Here is a 24152-nt window from a genome sequence, read left to right as displayed (position 1 = left end):
TATATATATATATATATATATATATCTCTATATATATATCTCTATATATATATATATATATATCTATATATATCTCTATATATATATATATATATATCTCTATATATATATATATATATATATATATATATATATCTCTATATATATATATATATATATATATATATATATATATATATATATATATATATATATATATATATATATATATATATATATATATATATATATATATATATATATCTCTATATATATATATATATATATATATATATATATATATATATATATATATATATATCCCTCGAATCCTTCGCGAAAGAAAATACTGGACCGAATCCTCATTTGCATATGCAAATTAGGGGTGGAGATTTAGGATTTGGATATGGTTCGGCCAGGCAGAAGGATTCAGCCGAATCCGAATCCTGCTTAAAAAGGCCGAATCCCGAACCGAATCCTGGATTCGGTGCATCCCTAATAAATATACACAGAATTCATATCCGGACAAAGAGCTTAAGTGGTAAGTGGGAATGAGGTCCCTGCCCCATAGAGCTTTACAGCCTAAGTATCTTGTTTGCCAGTACCTTTTAATAAAATGCATGGTGACTTGCAGAAGGCTGGGAAGGTTCTTAGGAACATTAATATGACAGCCAATGTGCACAATAGGCCTTATGTTGTGGAAATGCCTATGTGCGATTTAACAGTGAGAAGATAAGTAAGGTTGGCGAGGCAGATCAAGGCACTGAACTAGAAAAGTATAGAAGCACAACCATGTGATCTATTATCCAAAATGCTTGCAACCTTTTTTTTTTTTTTTTTCGTCAATAAGGCTTGTCTCGGAATTGCTTTGCCATCAACATGAATTTATGGAACTTGCTTTATATCCCATAAAAGGCACTGTCTTATCAAGGGTAAAGAAGTAAATTGGTAAAAAAAAATTAAGTTTATAGTTTAATTTATTGATTTTACATTTTTCTGAGCAACGGTTTTTAAATAATAGATCATTTGCCTGTATATGAAATCAGAACTCTTTTGCATTGTTAATAGAAGAGGTTCATTTTGCAATGGCAGTATTCCTGCACATTCCTTTATAAACACAAGTACAAATAAGCAAGCATTTTACCCTTGTTTCTGAGTTATTTGGCCACTTCAAAACCTTTACATTAAAGTTTATGGGTAACCCATCCTATTTATAGGAATAAATATTTGTGCAAGTAAAATTTGAATCGGTTCCATGAAAGCCTACTTTGACTCATCACCTATATATAATTCTAGCAGAGAAGATTATTACAAATCATAAGGGAATTTCTTTAGTAGTAAAAGAAATATAAGCAAGAACTAACATTAACACTGCTGTTCAGAAAGGGACAAAGGCCATATTAAAAAGGTAACTTTAAAGGAAAACTATACCCCCAAAATAAATACTTAAGCAACAGCTCGTTTATATCAAATTAAAGAATCTTGCCAAACTGGTATAAATATTGCCCTTTTACATCACTTGCCGTGAACCACCAATTCATCATTTCACCTGACCAGAAATACTACAACTCTAACTGTAACAGGAAGAAGCGTGGAAGCAAAAGAAAGAATCCTGTCTGTTAATTGGCTCATGTGACCTAGCATGAGTGTGCTCTTGCTTTGTTTGTGTGCACCATGAATCCTAGTATCCCAGGAGATGGCCCTTATTTTTTAAAATGGCAATTTTCTATTTATGATTACCCAATGGCACATACTATTAAAACAATGTATTATTATGAAAATTGATTATTTACATGAAGCAGGGTTTTACATAATGAGCTGTTTTATGCAATATCTTTTTATAGAGACCTACATTGTTGGGGGTATAGTTTTCCTTTAAGGAGGTTCAAATGCTAATACTTAAAACAGAATACATCCAGTGTGAGATTAAACCATGTGGCATGTGTTCCTGCCAGATGGGAATCCAGTTCACTCACTTATAATCTCATCATCATTTATTTATATAGCGCTGTCAAGATACGCAGTGCTTTAGAATCCTGTAAAGCTACAAGATCCACACTGCTTGCTATGAGAGAGACCTTCTCAATTGCCTCAACTGTTACGGGACACTACCATGTGTTCAAATACATCAAAATGGTCCTTTTTTTTTTTTTCATAAAGTCAAGTAGTTGCTGTGCCAAAGTGTTTTACTTTTCACTGATTTGATAGTACTGTATTAGAACTCATTATACACTGGTGTAATTTTGCATGTGTAGAGACACCTTTGTGTACTTTGTTAATGCAAATGCCTATAATCGTTGATAAAAATACTGTTTACCTTTGTACTCCAGTTTATCGAAGGCCCATACAAATAGAATCATTTGGAAATGGGGTTTCTTTTATTGTTTTGATTCCGTTTCTTTTCTATAGACCAATTTTGATTTTATGTAGAATGATGTAAAATGCTCTATAATGATATGTCTTTTTCTTCATTATTTCCCCTAGATCTATATGCACCTGCGCTCTTACAGTTGTCCCAATGAACAGCGCCACATTGTGCGGATCCTCTTCATTGTCCCAATATATGCCTTTGACTCTTGGCTTAGCCTCCTCTTCTTCACTAATGATCAATACTATGTTTACTTTGACACAGTAAGGGATTGCTATGAAGGTAAGTGTTTGCTTTCGCCTGCCCTGGCTCTCAAGCACAAACCTACAGAGCAGTAATATATTTAGGTACACGGAAGACTGTTGATACCTACCATATAGTGTAGCATCTGAGAAATATGTACCTGGAGGAAGTGTTAAATACTAATTGTATAGAAAGCAAAAAAGAAAAAATCTGATATTTCAGTTTTAGAGACCAAGACCACATTGTAATTGGTGTTTCACAGCTAAATTAGTCAAAAAATACCCCCTTCTTGACTGGCTCATTCAATTTGGCTTTTTTTAAAAAAAATGTATAAGACTGAATTAAACTGCCAATAATACATATTTATTTAATTTTATTTTTACACCGACACCATGGAATCAGTTTATGGAAAAAGAGGGGTTTTGTTTTTCTTTAAAAATTTCTAAATACATTCCCTCAGTTCCTCACAATGCAAGCATTCTATTTTAGTCATGGCAGTTTAACCGCTGCACTGGAGAACTGGGGAGTAGTTTCTAGAACAACTATTATGACAACTCCTACTCTTCTAAATGAACATAGATACAGTAGAAAGTAGAACCCTGATTTTACATTTCCCAGGGGACAGCGTAAAATGCAGGAGAAATTTTATTTCATTTATTCTACATTCTGTGGTTACTTTATTTTAAGAGTTTTATTGTAACCTGCAATCCCATACTCCAAGTAAAGTAGTATGCAAAGTTTATTAGTGCAGCAACCGCTACAGTCATTATTTAATCATAGGCAAAGTTGTGTTTTGTATCATATTGATCAGTCTGCATGCTAGTTACCATCTCTGTGTGTATTTTATTAATTCAATTAACTGTTCGAAAAGGGAACATATTTATACAAGGCAGTTATAATTAACTGTATCATTTATTGTATATATATAGAGCAAAAAAAAACGCACTCACAGGACTTTTTAAAGGTGCAGAATCAAAAAATGTTTATTTCAACGTTTCGACTATTCACTTAAGCCGTCATCAGGAAGTGAAAAACACACACACAAACACTCCATTTAAAGATCCCCACTGGCGCCAAAACATGCTGTATGACGTCACAAGTGGGTGTGTATGATGACTCAAAACACATATGCGTCATCATACACACCCACTTGTGACGTCATACAGCAGGTTTTGGCGCCAGTGGGGATCTTTAAATGGAGTGTTAGTTTGTGTGTTTTTCACTTCCTGATGACGGCTTAAGTGAACAGCCGAAACGTTGAAATAAACATAATTTTTTGATTTTGCACCTTTAAAAAGTCCTGTGAGTGCGGTTTTTTGCTCTATCTATGATTTACCATAAACAGCACCTAGGCAGAAGCGTTTGTTCTGTGTGCACCAGTGTTTGGACTTTGCAGTAACTCATAGCAGCCAATCAGCAACTAGTTTTAAACTACTGCAGGAAGAATAACAAAAGCAAGTCTATTGGTTGCTGTGGGCCAGGGTGGGCCATAGGGTAACTTGAGGCCTTGATTCAGTGACTTATGCTGTTTAATAAGTAAGTTGTTTCGCTTAACCATGTTGCTGGCCATACATCTGCTCATTTGGCCAAGTTTCACATTCAATCAAGAGCATCTCAGTCTGTCGCTTCTGCCCCTCCCTGAGTTTTGGAAGCAAAAGTGACAAAAACAAATTTCAAATACCGGGGGAAATCCTACACAATTTTCCTTTTCTGGCTCAGTTTTGTTTTTAGGTCAGTGGAAAGATAATCTGTTTGGATTCTGTGCTGGCAGAAGTCAGAGCGGTTATTGTTGTTAGCGAGCACAGGAGAAGCATGTGATACACAGTCACTTTCCTTAAGACAAAATAAATTGGATGAAGTAAAAGCAGAAGCTGCTGCCGTCCATGTATTCGGTGTGGCATGAGCTCTGATTTCAGTAGGACAAAGCACAGGCTACACTAGTTCCCTAGCAGCAATAAAGCTGATGGCCTCACATGCCCCAGTGAAAACCAATTGAAAATCTGTGACAAAACTTCATTATCAGTTCTGAAGTAAATTCTAAGTGTCGTGGCTTATTGGCCATTGTATTGCAGAAAGCATATTCAACATCTATTTATTGCAGAAAATACAAATTGTCTCCAAGATCAGAGTTAAAGGAAAACTAAACCCCTGAGTAAGCCCCTCCATGACTGTGTTGGCCATGCATAGTATTGCCAGTTTGCACATATACCTTTTTAAAAGGCTTTCATTTGCTCCTTTAAACTCTGTGTTGAGTCCCAAGAGTGGGACTGTGTAATATCTCGCTCCTATGTCTAGCCAGTGTTTGCCGATCAGAATGAACTTCCGTTTGTCCTGAAAATGATTATTGCATTCAGAGCCAAATTTCAAAGTTATGTGCCCTTAGGCCAGAAATTACATACCTGGACCCTCCTCCCCCACCATGTGGGCGTTCATTCACACATTTGCCGCCTTAGGCTCAGGCCTTCACATTCTTCCTACAAATCCGGGCCTGGTTCATTTCAAAAGAGATAAAGACGGCTGTGCACTGGTCAATCACAGATAAGGGCAAACTTAACTCCTCAGAGATGGTAGTGAGGAAATCAAAGATGGCAGCCCAGGGAAAACAATAACGGGTGCATCTTATTAACACGATTCAAGAGATTTCAGCAGATGGAAATGTAGCGGTCAGCATCAGGATAGAGTTATTTATCACTGACATTTTCATGAGATGTGATATTGGATTATTACCACAGCGCCTGTATCCCTGATCATCATGTATCACCCAATGAATATTCACTGTTTCAAGAGATGATAATAGATAAGGGATTTGAGACTGCACAGGGCAGGTGTCATCTAGTGGTCATGCTGCCATGGGAACACCAGTAAATATATAGAATATATGTCATCATTCTGTTGCCTAGCAGCCATTCTGTATCCTCGGTCCCCAGGGAGTTATCAGAAGCCGAGGATATGTGCAAAAGGTCTTCTTTGTAAACAGGCGTGCCTTTCATACATATGGCTGATAATCTGCTGCCGGCTGTACTACTTGAGCCAACAGTCATGCCAAACCCTTTGCTTCATTATTCATATTCTTCCTGTTTCACAGTCGCCTGCCCCAAACCTATACCCATCCTTTACTCGCTCACTTTACTCTTAAAGGGGTTGTTCACCTTAAAATTAACTTTTAGTTTGACATAGTTTGCAATTTGCAATCGGTTTCCATTTTTTATTATTTTTGACTTATTTAGCTTTTTATTCAGCAGCTCTCCAGTTTGCAATTTCAGAATCGGGTTGCTAGGGTCCAAATTACCCTAGTAACCATGCACTGATTTGAACATGGGACTGGAATATGAATAGGAGAGGCCTGAATAGAAAGATGACTAATAGAAATAGCAATAACAATAAATGTGTAGCCTAATAGAGCATTTGTTTTTAGATGGATCAGTGACCCCCATTTGAAAGCTGGAAAGAATCTGAAGAAGGCGGCAAATCATTCTTTAAAAAAGAAATAATAAAACTCAATTGAAAAGTTGCTTAGAGTTGGCCATTCTATGACATAAGTTAGCCCAAAGGTGAACCAAAAGGAGAAGTCAAACTGTATGGGGAAAACCCTCCAACCCCCCTCCCCTGTGTAGGCCTTCCTCCCTCCCGGCCTACCTGCCCCCACGGGCAAATGCCCCATACTTGTTACTCAACCCTCCAGTGGAGGTCCTCTGCGCAGTTCACGGGCGCCATCTTCTCCCGAGCCCTCTTCTTCTTGCTTTTTTTGCGCATGCGCAGTAGCTCCGTACCGGCAAATGGCTCCAATCACGCATGAGGCCGAAAGTCATGACGTTTACGATCTTTTTTTCGAAAATTTCGTGACTTTCGGCGCAAGTGCAGAAGATCCTTACCGGTAAATCCCTCGTACTGCGCATGCACCAAAAAATGCTGGTCAAAGCAGGAAGAAGAGCGCTCGGGAGAAGATGGCGCCCGTTAACTCAGCAGCAGAGGACCTGCGTCGAGGGGTGAGTAACAAGTTAGGGGTATTTGCCCGGGGGAGGCAGGTAGGGAGGGAGGAGGCCTACACAGGGGAGGGTTTTTTCCCCGTCCAGGTTGACTTCTCCTTTAAGCTGGCCATAGATGCAAAGGTACAGTTATAGGAAAATTAGTTTTGTATGATTCAGACCTTGTTTGGACCATCCTGACCATTTTTGTGCAATGGCAATCAGTTGTTTAGTCTGTCGGACAGGTTAGAAGATTGCTGTCGGCCAACTATAATATCTCTGCATGTAATGCCTTTTTTGACAATATCAATGGGTGACTGTCACTACAATTTGTCAGACATAACATTCATACAATTGCTGTCACAGCCAGAAAATCATCTGATTTTTTTCTTGTACTGCTTTATATAATCTGAATCGGTAGTGGCAGGTCGGAAGATTGCGACGAATGATCACTTGTTGGATATGAAGCTAAAATCTGCTCATCTATGGCCAGCTTTACTCTGATCACTCAGCCCTGACACTCCATTATATGCCCATTTATATTGGCCCCTAACAGTTTAGCCTGAACCGTTTTACCTTCATTAATGACTGCTAGCTGCTAAAGGTCTTCTGAACCTGTGTCAGAAACCATAGCCAGTATCTATACAGTAAAAAAATGTGTTCCAACAATAAACAATAGGGATTCCAATAAGGTGCATATTTAGTTTTAAACCACTTCTTTTTTATGTGAAGCTGAGTCCCAGACTTAAGCAGGGTCATCTAAGGGAACGGCTGAGAAACTGTAGAACAGAGCATTTTTTTTTTTTTTTTTTTGCTCCGTAATTTCACAAGGAAAAGTACAGCTCCTATTAGTATGCATAAACAAGATGTGCAGATAAAGCAGGCTTCCTGATGATTTATTGTAAACCATATTAGTAAACACTGTTTTCCCCCTAGTTTGATACTGTATTCCTATCTGCCCACCTCACCTTTCCCACCAGTCACTGTCAGCAGAGATAAGCAAATGTGAAACTGCATCATGTGCTATTAAAATTAAGCGCATACAGCTAGTTACAGCGTTCCATAGCTAGGACACAGGAATACGAACTGCTCTGCTTTTTTTTTTTCTTAAAAATTCTCTCTAATACTGTGAGATACCCTATCCGTCCCATAGAGGTTCGCTCACACTGTCTGCCTATAGTTATATAACGGGTAGTTTTCCCCCATGTTATGATAGTTTTATGAAATCCTTCATTGTAAGCTTTGAACTGATGCTGATCTTTTATATTCTGTCAAGACTTCAGTTCCCAAAATTCCTTGCATCCTTTACAAGTATGTTATTCACAGGACATGCAAGTCTTTGTGGGATTTGGGCTAGTGCCACACGGTTCACGCCAGAGCCAACAAGATAGTTCCGAATGCAAAAAGAAGACAAGGCTGCTGGCCATAGAAATCGACCTGCACATTTCAACAGGATGATTTTGGACTTCCTATTTCAGAAGACTGTTTTTGTCCCCCGTGTGGCAGTAGCCTTAGTGGGTAATGTAATAAACTACACTAAATTTGGCCAGGAGCAGTAATTCATAGCAACCAATCAGCGGGTAGCATTTGCTGGTCACCTGTTTAAAAGCAAATCTCTTATTGGTTGCTTTGAGTTACTGCTCCTTGGCAAACGTAGTGCTTTTTATTACATAAGGGCGTTAGAGTCTTGACTAGTGGCAGCTGACTATTGCAACATTCGTTCAGTTTTGTGGATGTAGTCTGAGCCAGCAGTGCAGGAATTAGAAAGATGCAAGAAAATCACTGGCACACAGGTAATGCTGGCAGGGGGAAACCTTGCTTAAAATGTATTGCAACATGCAACGTTTCAGGGGTAACCCTCTTTATCAAGCATTCTTGATAAAGGGGGTTGCGAAACGTTGCATGCTGCAATAAATTTTAAGCAAGGTTTCATTCACCCTGCAGGCATTACCTGTGTGCCAGTGATTTTCTTGCATCTATTTGAAAGTGAGGTGGCTGATTCCTCCATTGCTGTGCACCAGGGTATCGTTTCCTGTGAAGGCCAGGGTGTGCAAGTACATTTAGACTACTTCCCATCAGGAATTAGAAAGAACATATAGATACAGCTTTTAAAAACATTTACAAGTAACTTCAAAATCTCTAAAGTTGCTTAGAATTCAGTTTTGTTTTATTATGTAAATAGCCCCTTAAAGGACAGGGAAAACTATAAATATGTTATTTGTCTCTCCAATTATTTTCCCTCATATGGCACCAGCCCAGGGAATTCATAAATCAGTCTTCACTTTAATTCCCAATAACTGAGAGTTGTATAACCGCATTCTTATTAAAGGATGGCCTAAATGTTTGTGCCATGTTACCAGACGTATAGGCAGAAAACTCGTATGTGCCATTAGCTTTAAATTAACTTTCCATTGCCCTGTCTGTGGCAGGTTACATGGCTGCAGACAGAAACGGAGTAGATAGTGCTGGTAGCAGGCAAATTGACCAGTTTGTTTTGTTTGTTAAATACAAATGAACTACTTTGGCTGGCAGTGAACACACACCTCTTCTGTGGGGTGTAGAGTAAACACATACAATATATTCAAAAGTGACTTGAATTAAATGTTCCCATGTATCATTTATTTTATAGCATTATACAGTAAAAGAAAACATCAATTTTGCCAATGGTGTGCAGCATTTTGTATGTATACAATGTTAAAACACCGATTTCTTTAGAATGCACTGAGTGTAAAACGGTGAAATCTTGTCCTACTTGTCTTTGCCAATGTTTGGGTGCCTTCAAATGGCTACCTTTACACATACAAGATTGGAAGAGGGATTAGTATGGGTGTATCTTTGAAGTGATCTCTGCATGCAGTGTATCATCGTGAAAACAAATACCTTGCTATAAAAGTTCTTGTGGACATCGCATGCTTTCTCACTACTGTGCTACATGTCCTCTGCAGCATTTGTCATCTACAACTTCCTGAGCCTTTGTTATGAATACCTTGGGGGTGAAAGCAACATCATGACAGAGATCCGCGGGAAGCCTATTGAGTGAGTATTCAGTGTCTTACCTGCTGCTGATCTTTGTCTCCCTGACTTGCTTTGTTCACAGCCAAAATCAGCTGAGAGAGTCTATAGGAAAACACCTTTTTGCTTCATTAATCATTATATATAGACTAGATTTTGATGTAGAAAGACCTAGTCGGCAGCTTATTGGCCGCGTGTGGGGCCCTCCGACAGGCTTCCCTGATATCTGTTCATTGATGCCTTCCTGTATTCCTTACATTATGATCCAATCGTTGGGCCCTAGGGTGGGCATATGGGGGCGAGATCCGCTAGTTTGGCATAATCCGCAAACGAGCAGGTCTCTGTGTATGCCCATCTTGAATGTAGGATCTACTGTACATTGATTTCCATCGTTAAATGCATAAAGAATGTTTGCATCATATGGGTAGTAAATCTCTTAGGCTGAGGGCATACAGAGAGTTGTATCTGCTGCTCTGAGCCTGTATTATTTTGCATCTTGAGAGAAGCAATCTCCTCCAGCTCCGTTAATCTGTACTAAAAAGTGCAGCTTCTGCTGGCGTGCAGGCACACGTAGCAGAGGTCGGCCCAAAAATGCCTGTTTTTGCGTTCTCTGGCTGACCCCCACTTCACTCTCTCTGCCTGCATGCAAGCAGAGATGGCTCTTTTCAGTGCTATTGAATGGAGCTGGGGAAGGGAGCTAACTCGCTTCTTTCAGCCAGCAAAAAAAAAACAGTCTGAGAGCATTGTCCCCTCAGCCTTAGTCATTAATAGGTGATTACACACTGAAATCAGAGTTCCGTATCCTTTTTAGTTTGTCTGAAAAATCCACATTTTTCATTCAGGCAACAAGAAAATCACACATGTAAGGGGCATGACCACCCTACAGTTTCTATTTGTCAAATAATCCCATTTCATTTAGAGCTACATTCCTTGCAGGGATCACTTGTTTAATGGTGTCCTCTGTCCCACCATATAATTTATATTTACAGGTTCTTCTTTTATCTGTGCAACACATGGGAAAGCAAGATCAGAGAGCACTCCAGGGAACTGGCTACGTTTGTCTAATTAGGGTTTAGCAGATTTCCCCTTAAAGGGGAACTATCACGATAATGAATGTGTGATATCCGCTTGAGAAAACTGAAATAAGGAACTTTATATATACAATCAATTAATAATTCAGTACCGTTTCTGAAATAATCAAGTTTATCTTCTCTATTCCTCTCTCAGCATCTGTTTCTCCTTTTTCTGTCTTCATTCAGGAGTTGGGTGTCCGATATTTATTGTCCGTTATGTCCTATATATCTTATAGGGGGGGGCTCCTTTTGACTAGAAGATGTATTAGAGCTCAATCTATTTAAATCACTAGATATCATGTCTCTCTACATGCAGAATTTGTGTAAAAGGCAGTTTGTACTGGAATCCGTTATTTGAGTGAGCTCTAATACATCTGCTAGGAAAGGGAGTCCCCCTATAAGATATATTGGATCATTAATCAGACACCCAACTGCTGCATGAAGACAGAATGAAGAGAAACAGATGCTGACAGAGGAATAGTGAACATCAACTTGATTATTTCAGAAACAATGCTGAATTTTTAATTGATTGTATTTAGAAAGTTTCTTACTCCAATGTAAGGAAGCTTATATGAAATCTATAAAAACATAAAGGATCTGCTGCTTTTATAAGGTAAAGACTGAGAGCTAACCATATGTTTTCTCATGCAGGCACTGTGTGAAAATCCTTATTTTTAAAACGAAGTAATTTTTTCAGAACCTTGGAAGCAAAGTATACTCCTAGGTTAATTTCAAGCATATTCCATTTACATTTGTTATTCAATAGGCAAAAAGTTCACCCGTTGGGTTTTACAGTACTTTAGTACTGTAGAATTTTTAAGTTGTTCCTTTAAAGGGCAAAACTACAGAAGGGCTTTTGATCAGATTTTGTGGGTCAGACTTTATCTGATCCTCAAATCTTGTATTGTGACAGCGCAAGATTTTGTGGCATCCTACCGCAATAATGTAAAACCGATCTGATAAAGTGGGATGGTGTGTTGTGTTCTTGCATCTACATCCAACAGTCAATGTATTTCAAGGAGAAGAAAGGCAGACCTCAGATTTTATTTCATCATATGCAAATGCAGCATTTCCTTCTGATAGTCGTGTCAGATGGCAAAGCTTTCATGTTTTTTACACATTTGATTTTTTTATCCGTCCCCTTAGTTTTTTAACCCACGCAGCTACATCCAACTTGTAGGATGGAGTCTGTCTGATGCCAAACTGCAATGTTTCTAGTGTAGTCTATCCCCAATGTTTGCATATTTCCTGATATTTATGGACCTTTCTACACTCTCCAAGTCATGTGATTTTCAACTCTTACTTGAAGAATATGTAAACCTTAAAAAATGACCCAGGGTGCTCTCATAAGTACTTTTGCAATTAGCTTTTTTTCCAGTTTCAAAGCTATTACGGTAAGCTGTTTAACTACTGCTGTAATGTAACCTTGCAACCTTCTCTGACTACTATTTGAGAAAAATTTCAGAAGGAAACCAAGAACTGTTCTGATGTTGCAGTTCTCAAGAAAGAGATGTGAAATGCCATCTGAGATTTCTGATCTCTTTCCTGAGCAGAACAACAACAGAGCACTTCTCTGTTTTCCTTCTGAAGGTTTATCTCTCCATTCTAGTCAAAGGAACTAACAGACGTGTGGCACTGTTACAAACTTTATTATATTGGCAGTTAAAAAAAGAAAATTGTAGATTGCGAAAATGCTTAGGGTATGTCCACACAATGCTGATTCTCTCTCGAGTATAGTTTACCTGAAATGCACTACAAGCCAGACAGAGTGGCTCTGGATACAGACGCATCAGAAAGCTGATTGGAGCGTAGGGGCTGATTTTAGGTTTGCGTTTACCCACAGTCCGAGAAACAGTCCTGTGTGGCTGTACTCTTAGGAAAGTACCTCAAGCAATTTTATATTTAATTTTTTTTTTAATAAAGGATTACAAGCCTATCACTCACTTGGCAAATCTCTGGTGTTTTTTCTGCCATGTCTACCCTGAATGTGCCAATGCTGGCAAATTGTACACGATTCTCACTGACCTAAAGTCAAGATGATAAATAAATAAAAGTGTATGATTTAATAACACTTTATGGTTATCATACCCTCGGCCTGTACAGCAGTTCTCACATTTAGATAAAAACCACTCGTGCTTACAGCTATAAGGAGTCTTGTGGCTGAAATATATTCTCTTATATAACTTTTAAAAAGTCTCTTTTACAAATCCTATAAATCATTTTTTTTAATACCTATTACTGAACATTTCACATAGTTCAGGTACAAACGCCTTTATTACTATACACATGTAGTAATATTATATGCCCTGTTTTTGTAATTTTAGGTCCAGCTGTATGTATGGTACGTGCTGCCTCTGGGGAAAGACTTATTCTATTGGCTTCCTGCGTTTCTGTAAACAGGTAAGTAAATTGATCAAGTCTCTAACAAGGGCCCCTGGATTGTCTTTTGTTTCCCTTTTTCTTTTGTGTTTATCTAATAGCAATATAAAGAGTTCAATATAAAATAATTTCAATGCTTTGTGTTACAATGCCCTTACTCTGAGGTCATATAAAGTATATATTCGATAGCAGGGATAGTGCACAAGCTTTCTTGTTTTTTTCCATGCCGGCACAGCCTTTTTGCATTTGCTAGATTTCCCTTGTAGATTGGTTTCGGAATTGAAGTCTTGCGCTATTTGAAAAACAGTCCATCTGGGTCTTACACATTCTTTTTTTGTTCTCTGGCAGGCTACTCTGCAGTTCTGTGTAGTGAAACCACTAATGGCAGCTATAACCGTGATTCTGCAGGCCTTTGGGAAGTACAGGGATGGCGATTTTAAGTAAGTTACTTGTTTGTATACTGTTGCTTGTAGTGCTAGATAATATCCTAATAACAGAGAAGAAACTGCTGCGCTATTTAGACAGCATAAAGCTATAGCACTCGTACTGGTAAAAAGTTGCAACTGTTTGTGTTTAAAAGGTTCGTTCACCTTTAAGATACCATATAGTATGTTACTTTACTATTAACCCTTATAAGCTTAAACCGTGATTTGCAGGAAACTGTGTGCAGCCTATTGTCACTCTCCCGGGAGCCATGGTAGAGATATAACAGTGCCTCTAGCAGCCATGTTCTTCTGTTGCATTCTCCAAATACCACAACAAAGTTCCTGTCTTTGTCTTTGAAGAATATACCAGTCAACAATAAACATTAGACCTTACTTCTGTGCTGTCAACAGATATACTGTCAAATGCTTCAGGACTCATTCCTATAATTCCTGTAAGAGAGGATTTATGCTGAACTTTATATTTTCAGTGTGGCAAGTGGTTACCTCTATGTGACCATTATCTACAACATCTCCGTCAGTTTGGCACTCTATGCTCTCTTTCTCTTCTACTTCGCCACAAGGGAGCTGCTCAACCCATACAGCCCAGTTCTCAAGTTTTTTATGGTGAAATCCGTCATCTTTCTGTCCTTCTGGCAAGGTGAGTCGCACAAAAACCCACAGCCTACTTTAAAGTGAAGAGCCTTCCTTTATTGCTTCTTGGCCTGAGCTTATGCAAGCAGTCTAATATTATCTTCCCTTAATTATTTGGCTCTAATAAATAAAGAATTATTTTACTTTCTGAAGAGAATAATGAGTGGAGTAAACCAATGGGGAGCGGATATATTGTTTTGACACTTTGTTCTTTAGTTATTGCAGAGAAGTTACTAAAAGAGCAGCTTTGATTGGTTTAACAATAGCAAAAGCCTAGCAGAAATAATGTACATACTACTTTTGTTCCGTGGAAAGCCTGCAGCATAAAGACCCTGGAAATACTGCCATTATATGATGTTACGCAGTTATCTGAAATATTGAGAAAAATGTCACTGAAAACATGAGCCCTTTAGCTTTCCTGCAGCCACTTAATTGTAAGCCCCAACACCCACTAGGAGATGCCTCTATGCAAATATATCATTTGTAATATTGAATTGTATCGGGGAAAATGGCTGGGTGTCTCTTTAGAGCACTTTTCACATTAGTGACCCTGGTGCACATAAAAACCGAACAAGACCTTCCAGAATCAATAAAAGCTTTCATATTGACATTGGGCCACTCAATCTTATATTATCTGTTGGTTGCTGAAAGTGCTGTAAATTAGTCTTTAAAATGTATACTGTATGTTCCCTATATAGGTGTAGGTTTTGGAAGGTAATTGCATATTAGTACCATGAGACCTAGGCATTCCATAAAATATAATAGGGAGAACCTTACTTTCATGCATGTGAATATCAGAGAATTTGTTGTAAAGGGGTCAGATGGATTGGGAGGATCACAATGAACAGAACCTGGCTTATTACAGTGGACATATCATTTGGACAAGTGATAATGAATGTTGCTGTGTTTGCCTCTCTCTTCTACTTTAGGAATGCTACTAGCCATAATGGAGAAGTGTGGAGCCATCCCCAAAATTGACTCTGCAGAGGTGTCTGTGGGAGAGGGAACAGTGGCTGCTGGATACCAGAACTTTATCATCTGTGTGGAAATGTTTTTTGCGGCTATTGCTTTACGCTATGCTTTTACTTACAAGGTTTACTTAGACAAGCGTCTGGATGCCCAGGGTAAGTATAGTGTTCTCACCTGTACAGCTTTACAAGTAGCATCTAGTAAATCTTGCAAGTATGCCTCAGAACTCTAGGCTCATATAAAAGTCCCTAACCTGCTACCCCGTGCCATGTAAGTTCCCATAAAGGATTGCTGTAAAATCTTTACTGCTAAATTGTGGCCATTACAGGGGGAATGCTTATGCCATCAACATTTTATGGTATCTCTTGTTACAGGCATGTGCAGCCTTAAGCGGTTGCTCCTGCTGCTTCTGACTAGCCATGGTCTTATTAAAACCATTCCAAGACTCCTTTGTAGTAATGTCAATAACTTGCTAGCTTCTGATAATTGTAGAATGGTTGTGGAAAGCATTTCGTAGTTATAGAGGAGGGAAATTGTTAGCTCTTTATTCCATATTTCAAGATGCTTCCATTAGACTAAAAGAAAGTGATGTTAAAAAAGTATAGGGAATAATCTACCTGCCTATGGTGAAATCTAAAAGATTTCCATGACCATATAAATGCTCAGGGCAAGGGCTTTTATATATGCCATGGAACTCTAAAGTGCCTTCAAATATATATAGCAATGCATTTACATGGTTCAGTAAAGTATCTATACATGATTACCTACATGATTACCTACAGTCAAAACTCCCTGATTCTATCATGGTGCATGGCTCTTTAGAGATTTATGTCAGGTACAGGCAATCCAGATTATTTCTAAATGTTACTGCATTACTGACACCTAGTGGGAAATTTACAAAGTTACATTGTTTCCTTCTGCTTTACAAGGGAAATGAAACACCGGAAATGATTCATCATTCACCTCAGTCTCTGACTTGCACTCTTACGCACTTGCACACTAGGGAATTTCACCAGAATGTCATTATCCTACCAGCAGGTTATTGAACTATGGCAGATCTATGCAAACACAGTAACGTGACATATGACTAGTTGGTATCGCACTAACTGCATTTCTGTTGCTTAATATAGCCCTTACACTTCCCTCAGGCATATTGGGAATATGTTGTGAAATCGCCTCTTCAAACACCCTAACTATGATTTTAAGACTTACTAAAGAAGCAGGTGTATTGGTTATATAATGCTAGATTTGATTTATGTAGTATATTAAGGGGCATATTTTTCAAGAATCAAATTTGTGAGTTGTGTGAGGGTTTGTCTACCTTGGATAAACTTGAATTTCGAATGTTTTGGTATTCATGAAAAAATCTGAGTGTCAAAAACTCGAATGAAAAACGACAGGGGAAAAATCTCTAATGATCGAGTTCATGTCAACTCATATCGATTGAATTGATCGGGTTTATGTCCTAAAAACTCAAATTGATAACGTTTTCGGATAAAAAAAACACAAATCATCCAAAAACTTCAACTGCTACATGGCTTGCCAGCATTTAGATGGCAAATGTTTACATTTGAATTTTTTTTTTTTTTGCTTAATAAATACCAGTCATTCAAGTTTTCAAAAATATATCTCGAATATGTGAGTTTGGGTGCAATACAAATTTGAATCGTGAAAAACATCTAATCTGACTTTTGATAAATCTACCCCTAAGTACATATTAACTACAACCCACCTAAAACATTTGCATTATGTAATGTACCACTTATTTAAAAGAAATTGAAAGTTAGTTGAAAACAACTGACTTTGCTTTAAAAAAAAAAAAATGCCCCTCCCAGCTACTCCTGTGGGGACAGCTTATGCAAATATGTTTTTTTTTTTATGCTAATAAACTTTTCATCCCTCTGTCAAATGTAACACCAGGCTTTCTCATGGGTCATAAGACTTGGGCAAAACTTGGCTTTGTATAAGACTTAAAGGAGAAGGAAAGTCGTCTTGCACTTGGGGTTGCCAAACGTTAGGCTTCTTCTTTCTTCAAATTTCCCGGGGCAGACGCATGCGCAGTAGAACAACTTTTTAGTTAAAGTTCGGCTTTTCGCTCTACTGTGCATGTGCAGCCGCACGAAGGAAGAGGAAGACGGAAGAGGATCACTCCGTGGTGCTCACTAGAATAATCCTGGGCTGGTGCAGTTTTCTGCTGATAGGAGCACCTGCCCGGGGTTTCAGGTAAGTCAATACAATCACTTTGGGGTGTCTTAACATTCGGCACCCCCAAGTGCAAGAAGACTTTCCTTCTCCTTTAAGTAAAAGGTTTACAGTCAGGTGCACACTTTGTTGCCTTCCATCACCTGGCAGGGCACCTTTAGGTCCTCCTATTAAAGTTCCAAGAATATCCAGTATATTCAACCCCTGAGCTCCCCGTGAAGGGGCCAACCCCACAATTTGGTAATCAAGTCGCATTGTTGTTCAGCACATCAACCCCCTCCATGTTCCACCTATTATGTAGTGACTAATATAAAATCAGAGAGGAGCAATTATTTATCACACAACATGTTTCAAGCCCCAGAGTGCCCTCAAGTGTGACATAACAAGAGTGCAACCTATTTCAGTAATGCCAGTGCCACCCTTTCCAGCAAATGCAAAGTTTGCCTAATTGATGTATAATTATCATGATCAATTACAAAAAGATATTGAGGAATCTGCTCCATGATGTGTAATCATTTACGTTTGTGAACTACACAAGTCCATCATTCCTTCAGCTGTAGTTCAACTGTTCTGCAGAAAAGGATACTGAATATGCTTTGATTCCTTATATGGCTAGCAGCTATGGGGAGGAAGCAAGCAATACTACAAACACATAAGTATTAATGACCTCACTGCCAGCTTAACAATACATACATACCTACCTACACACACACATGCACACACACGCACACACACACACGCACACACACCCCCCCCCCCAATACACACAAAGGAAGAAGCTACAAAATGTAATTTGGCAATGGCTGCTCTCAGCCATTCCTGCTCAGCAGGCATGTGGTGGAAGTGCAGTGGAGATCTGAGTTTGACTCAGGCTATTTATGGGTATTTTCCTGTTTGCAGTCTGACAATGTGTTGATAGGGATGACTCTGTGCTGGCTCATGACAAGGAATTGAGGGATCATGTGGATCTTATTTCCATGCATGAGCTTGCGATCCTCAGATGATGAGTGAGGGATTATCCCTGTTACATGCCACTGTGTAATCTTTCTGTTTCTTTACCTGTCCTTTCTTTCTTTTTTCCCCCTTTTTCTTGCTTTTGCCCTGGTTCTGCTCGGAAGCTGTTCCAACCTATGGCCCATATGGTAGGTATGGCTCTGTCTCTGCTTATGCTTTTCAGATAATGTTACAAGCTACTTTGCTTTCCTTTTACTGTGTGAAAAGCTGGTAGGTATGCCACTGTGCAGTCATTTTATGCACAAGAACACACAAGCAGGGATTCAAACCTTTATATAGGTGAGAGTACTTGACTTCATTTTTTTTTTTTTTTTTTTAGAAATGTTTGAAACCATATATGATGCAAAAGGATAATCCTTGTTAGGACAGGCAAATTGGAGAAGATAATTGTACCCCAACATCAGTTAGGGACATCCTTACTGCATCTCTCATTCAAAGGCCAAACTGCCCTCAAATATCCTAAGATCTACATGTTTTTAAATGTAACTGATGTGTTGCAGCATTTGTGTGTAGTAGTAGCATGGAAAGCCCTGTAATAACAATTATTAATTATTATTAGTTCTAATAATAACACTTTAACTGAGACATAAAGCTTAATAAAGAAGGGGGCTAGAAATGCTTCTCATTATGTTTTGGTTTTTTTTTTTATGTGGCCCAAGGCAATTTAAAACATTTAACATTAATAATCTATGCCCAATTCTGCTGATTGACTGCACATACTCTGGGCTGCTGTCACTTACTTGAGATATATATATTATAGGGATGCACCGAATCCACTTTTTTGGATTCGGCCGAACCCCTGAATCCTTGGAGAAAGATTCTGCAGAATACCGAACCAAATCCTAATTTGCATATGCAAATTAGGGGTGGGAAGGGGAAAACATTTTTACTTCCTTGTTTTGCCTCACTGAGGTAACTTTGGGCGACTATTGAAAACGCATCGCCGCGTGTGCATTAGCGCAGGCGATTTTGCGCTGTAGCCTATGGGGAAAAGACGCTGAGGCAGTTCGGGGAGATAGTCGCGCAAAAGACGTGGCGATAAGTCGCCAGGCGACAAAATCTCCTCGTCTGGCCTTACCCAAAAACACTTTGTTTTTGGTGTTACTGTTCCTTTAAAACCGACACCGTGATTCCCCTCCCCCATATAAAGTAAGGGCTTCCTGCAGGCCTCCAGTTCATGTGAAATTGCAACTCCTAACTAAAGACTGAGAGTGTGTTGGTTCTGGGAGATGGAGTTCAACAGGGGCAGAACTACTGGGGGAGCAGGGGGTGCGAGCGGGCCAGGGCCCGCACCCCCTCAGGGCCCCCCGGCAGTCCGCGTGCCACTTTGCGGCGCATATTCCCGGGCCAGTTCTGGGTGTACGGAGGGGGCGGGGGCCCGGCTGCGCGTCCTGCGCCAGGGCCCGCCCCCTCTAGTTCCGTTTCTGGAGTTTAACATTACCTGGAAGGCTGCACACTGTGACTCTGGCAGGGAGTGGCTTTGTTTGCATTTTTGTTGCATGTTTGGCCTGCATACTTGACAGTATTTGTATTGTTTAAACTTTCCCACATAGAGGTAAAAATAGAAATGGCACGTCTAAATTTTCCATGACCACAAAATCTAGTGAAATCTATTAGTGTCAGTATCTGTGCTTGCAACAGATGCGTTTTCTGATTTTTTTTTTTTTCCCCCTATATCCCTGCTTGGCCGTCTGGCAGATAGAAAACTAGCCTTACACCATAATCACTCTCTGGAAATAATTTTCTTGGGCATGAAAAGTACATCAATAAAGTAATATAAGGGTGCTTCTATCATTTTTAGTGGGACATTACAATGACCAGGTATTCGCTTTTCAAACAAATGTGTGTGTGTGTGTGTGTGTGTGTGTGTGTATACAGGTCCATAAATATTTGGACAGACAACTTTTTATTTTCTAATTTTGGTTCTGTACATTACCACAATGAATTTTAAATGAAACAACTCAGATGCAGTTGAACTGCAGACTTTCAGCTTTAATTCAGTGGGTTGAACGAAAAGATTGCATAAAAATGTGAGGAACTAAAGACTTTTTTTCACACAATCACTTCATTTCAGGGGCTCAAAAGTAATTGGACAATTGACTCAAAGGCTATTTCATGGGCAGGTGTGGGCAATTCCTTCGTTATGTCATCAATGAAGCAGATAAAAGCCCTGGGGGGGGGGGGTCAAAGGAGCTCTCCATGCAGGTGAAACAAGCCATCCTTATGCTGCAAAAACAGAAAAACAGAAAAAACCTATCCAAGAATTTGCTACAATATTATGAGTGGCAAAATCTACAGTTTGGTACATCTGGAGAAAGAAAAAAGCACTGGTGAACACAACAATGCAAAAAGACCTAGACTTCCACGGAGACAACAGTAGTAGATGATCACAGAATCATCACAACAGCCAAACAAGTGAACAACACTCTCCAGGAGGTAACCGTATCGATATTCAAGTCTACCATAAAGAGAAGACTGCATGAAAGTAAATACAGAGGGTGCACTGCAAGGTGCAAGCCACTCATAAGCATCAAGAATAGAAAGGCTAGATTGGACTTTGGTAAAAAAAAAAATATCTTAAAAAAAGTCAATCAGTCACCTGCTCTGAACCCAATTGAGCTGCATTTCACTTGTTGAAGGCTGAACTGTGGACAGAAAGGCCCACAAACAAACGGCAACTGAAAGCCGCTGCAGTAAAGGCCTGGCAGAGCATTAAAAAGGAGGAAACCCAGAATCTGGTGATGTCTATGAGTTCAAGACCTCATGCTGTCATTGCCAGTAAAGTATTAGAAATGTATTTTATTTTCAGTTTATTAATTTGTCCAATTACTATTGAGCCCCTGAAATGAAGTGATTGTGTTAAAAAAAAAAAAGGCTTTAGTTCCTCACATTTTTATGCAATCTCTTTGTTCAACCCACTGAATTAAAGCTGAAAGTCTGCAGTTCAACTGCATCTGATTTGTTTCATTTAAAATTCATTGTGGTAATGTACAGAACCAAAATTAGAAAAAAAAATTGTCTGTCCAAATATTATGGACCCAACTGTATGTAACATGTCCTACCTGGGCAATGCTTACAGACACTGGTAAAGCCAAGCCCTGTTTTAGTTAAATTAACGTTTAGTATGATGTAGACATTCATAGTCTAAGACTTTTTGTTTACTTTTAACCCTAAAAAATAAATAATGAAAACCATAGACCTATTGAAAAGTTGCTTTGAATATTCTAGAGCATACTATAAATTAATTTAAAATTTTTAATGATGTGTTGTTTGGATTTAAAGTAGCAGTAATGCCAGGAAATGAAAAGGCTCTATATCCAAGTACATATATGTTCTGTTCAGAGGCTAGAATATAATTAGATGGGCCTTTTATAGAAGTAGTATTAGTAGTATTTGTAGTAGACAACAATATACATTAACTTGTATGTAACTCCTGTATTCTCACACAGGCCGCTGTGCCCCAATGAAGAGCATCTCGAGCAGCTTGAAAGAGACCATGAATCCCCATGACATTGTCCAAGATGCCATCCACAACTTCTCTCCAGCATACCAGCAGTACACCCAGCAATCTACTCTAGAACAAGGCACGAGCTGGCGCAATGGACAGATAATTTCTAGATCACAGAGTGTATCAGGAGCTCGGGACACAGAGAAGACTTTGCTTCTGAGTTCTGACGATGAGTTCTGATGGGGAAGATGAAACAGACTGACTCCCGACTGAAAGAGAAAGAAAGAACAGCCAACCAACAATCTGTAGCTCTGCAAGGAATTGTTGTCCCTTTTCCTTTATCCTTCCTGGATGGACTTCCAGTAACTGTTAATAACAGAAGTTCTATGAATCTTTGGCTATTTAGGTTGGTTGCAGAGAGTTTCTGTTCTGTTCTGTTCCCAGCAGTGGCGAATCTTATTATTTGTGTTCTTTTAATCTTTCTACCTTCAAATCTGTGCCCCAAAAACCCGGAATTTATTCAGTCCAGTAGGATATGCCAGATAACAGGTTGATGTTTGTGTAAAAAGGCTAAACATCTCTGCTATGTTGTCAGGCCAACACGAATATGGACTTGTATTAAAACAGGCCAAAAGGAACGTGGGCTAATATTAGAATAGAGCCTTGAATACTCTATGTAGATATTGTGACTATGTCATAACTATGTTAATAGTCTGAACACAGACTAAAAATTAATATGATCCTAAAAACCAAACTTACAAGGTACAACCACAACAGTTAGATTGTTTTGCTTTATGAGCTATATACTGTATGCTGGGTAATGTGTTCTGTGTTGTGTGCTACAGTTATGAGGAGATGCCCCACAGATGCTGCAAGGTCATGTTGTTTTGTGGTTCAGAACCATTTCTTGCCAGGGATTAGTTGTTACATCTCCCTCTTACAGTGCAAGGGATCATGGGAAATAATACCAGTATAGCTTTTAGTCTGGTATCCTCCATTACTGATCTGTGCAGCCTTCTTAGGACAGTTTCTGCAGTCATTGCTTGTTCTTTAGTACACATCAAAGCATGTCAGCTGCAACAGAAAACCATGATAGGTTTAAAGGAGAACCGCACATAAAAGGTAGTATTTGCAGGGTGGAGTCTTCTACAAATCTGCATCATTTTTCTTACCTGCTGCTAAAAGTAAAAGTAACGCAACAGGTTTGAGGGGCACATTGCAAGTGAAAATTCCTTAGAGGTATGGGATCTGGATCTGGAAAACAGTTATCCGGAAAGCTCAGAATTACAGAAAGGCCACCTTCCATAGACTCCATTATAACCCATATTGTCAAAAATTATTTCCTTTTTCTTTGTAATAATAAAACCGTACCGTGTACTTGATCCCAACTAAGATTTAATTAATCCTTATTGGTTGCGAAATCATCTTATTGGGTTTATTTAATGTTTACACGATTTTCTAGTAGACTTAAGGTATGAAGATCGAAATCACAGAAAGATCCTTTATCTGGAAACCCCAAGGTCCTGAGCATTCTGGATAACAGGTCCAACACATGTAGCATGATAAGGTACCCTCCAACCCAACTGCACTACTCAACAGGTAAATACAACTGGGTAGAGTTGGAGTGGCCAATGGGTGAGGAGAGGACGGGCTCTCAGGAAATACTACCTTTTATAGGCTTTCTTTTCCTTTAAGGGAATGATCAACCGTCTATTGTACCCCATCTACTGCTGCACTGCACTTTCCAACAATGCTGAAAATGGAGGAGGTACATGTTGAAGATCACTGTCTCAGTGGCATTGTCTGAATTCTTTGACATTAAATTCTGCTATCCTGCTGGTTTTTTTTCCACACTAAGTTTGAAATAATGACCCGAGTTATTTGAGGTTTGTGTTTCAGAGCCTCTCACACTGGTCATGGCTTGGCCTCTGCTATCAAACTAATGGTTGCACTTGAGAGTGTGTATACATAAGTATAATACAAATACCAACTGCTTTAGTATGTTTGCTTCCCGTTTTGTTCTCAGGGAATATTATAGTATTGTGCATAACTTGCTTATACAATACATAGCCCTAAGAATTGCTTATTGCAGGATTCAGCAAACATTGCTCTAAACCCATGTGCCTTGCATGGTCACTAGGAACTGTGTGCGTTGCTTTCAGAAAATACTATGAGTGCTCTCAAACCACTCTCGATTTCCTTCTTAATACATAACCACTCTGTTTAGAAGTAACAGAAAATATGTGTTGTCCTTCCACCCTTGGGTCTTGAGCAGGTAACAGAGCGATTTGTGCTGTTCATGGCTAAAAGGACTTTTTGGACAACAGTTAAAGGTGGCCATACACGGAGAGATCCGCTCGTTTGGCGATGTCGCCAAAGGAGCGGATCTCTCCCCGATATGCCCACCTTGAGGTGGGCAATATC

At 39.0% G+C, this 24152-nt stretch overlaps 1 protein-coding gene across 4 annotated transcripts in view; it reads left to right on the top strand.

The window, feature by feature from the left end:
* tmem184b.S (transmembrane protein 184B S homeolog) overlaps nt 1-23729 on the top strand; it is a 47716-nt gene extending 23987 nt beyond the window's left edge. For 3 of the 4 annotated variants that reach the window (XM_018261253.2, XM_041561653.1, XM_018261254.2), the window contains 8 exons: nt 2464-2629; nt 9501-9591; nt 12965-13040; nt 13368-13459; nt 13933-14102; nt 15025-15219; nt 18385-18408; nt 21730-23729. In XM_018261253.2, the coding sequence (XP_018116742.1) occupies nt 2464-2629; nt 9501-9591; nt 12965-13040; nt 13368-13459; nt 13933-14102; nt 15025-15219; nt 18385-18408; nt 21730-21968 (1053 nt within the window). In that variant the 3' untranslated portion in view covers nt 21969-23729. The remainder of the gene's footprint in view (nt 1-2463; nt 2630-9500; nt 9592-12964; nt 13041-13367; nt 13460-13932; nt 14103-15024; nt 15220-18384; nt 18409-21729) is intronic. The other variant, XM_018261255.2, reaches the window with a different exon arrangement.
* The last annotated feature ends 423 nt before the right edge of the window (nt 23730-24152 follow it).

Source organism: Xenopus laevis, chromosome 4S (genome assembly GCF_017654675.1).
Source record: "Xenopus laevis strain J_2021 chromosome 4S, Xenopus_laevis_v10.1, whole genome shotgun sequence".
In the NCBI taxonomy this organism is placed as follows: domain Eukaryota; kingdom Metazoa; phylum Chordata; class Amphibia; order Anura; family Pipidae; genus Xenopus; species Xenopus laevis.
This window is presented reverse-complemented; position numbering and strand designations above follow the sequence as displayed.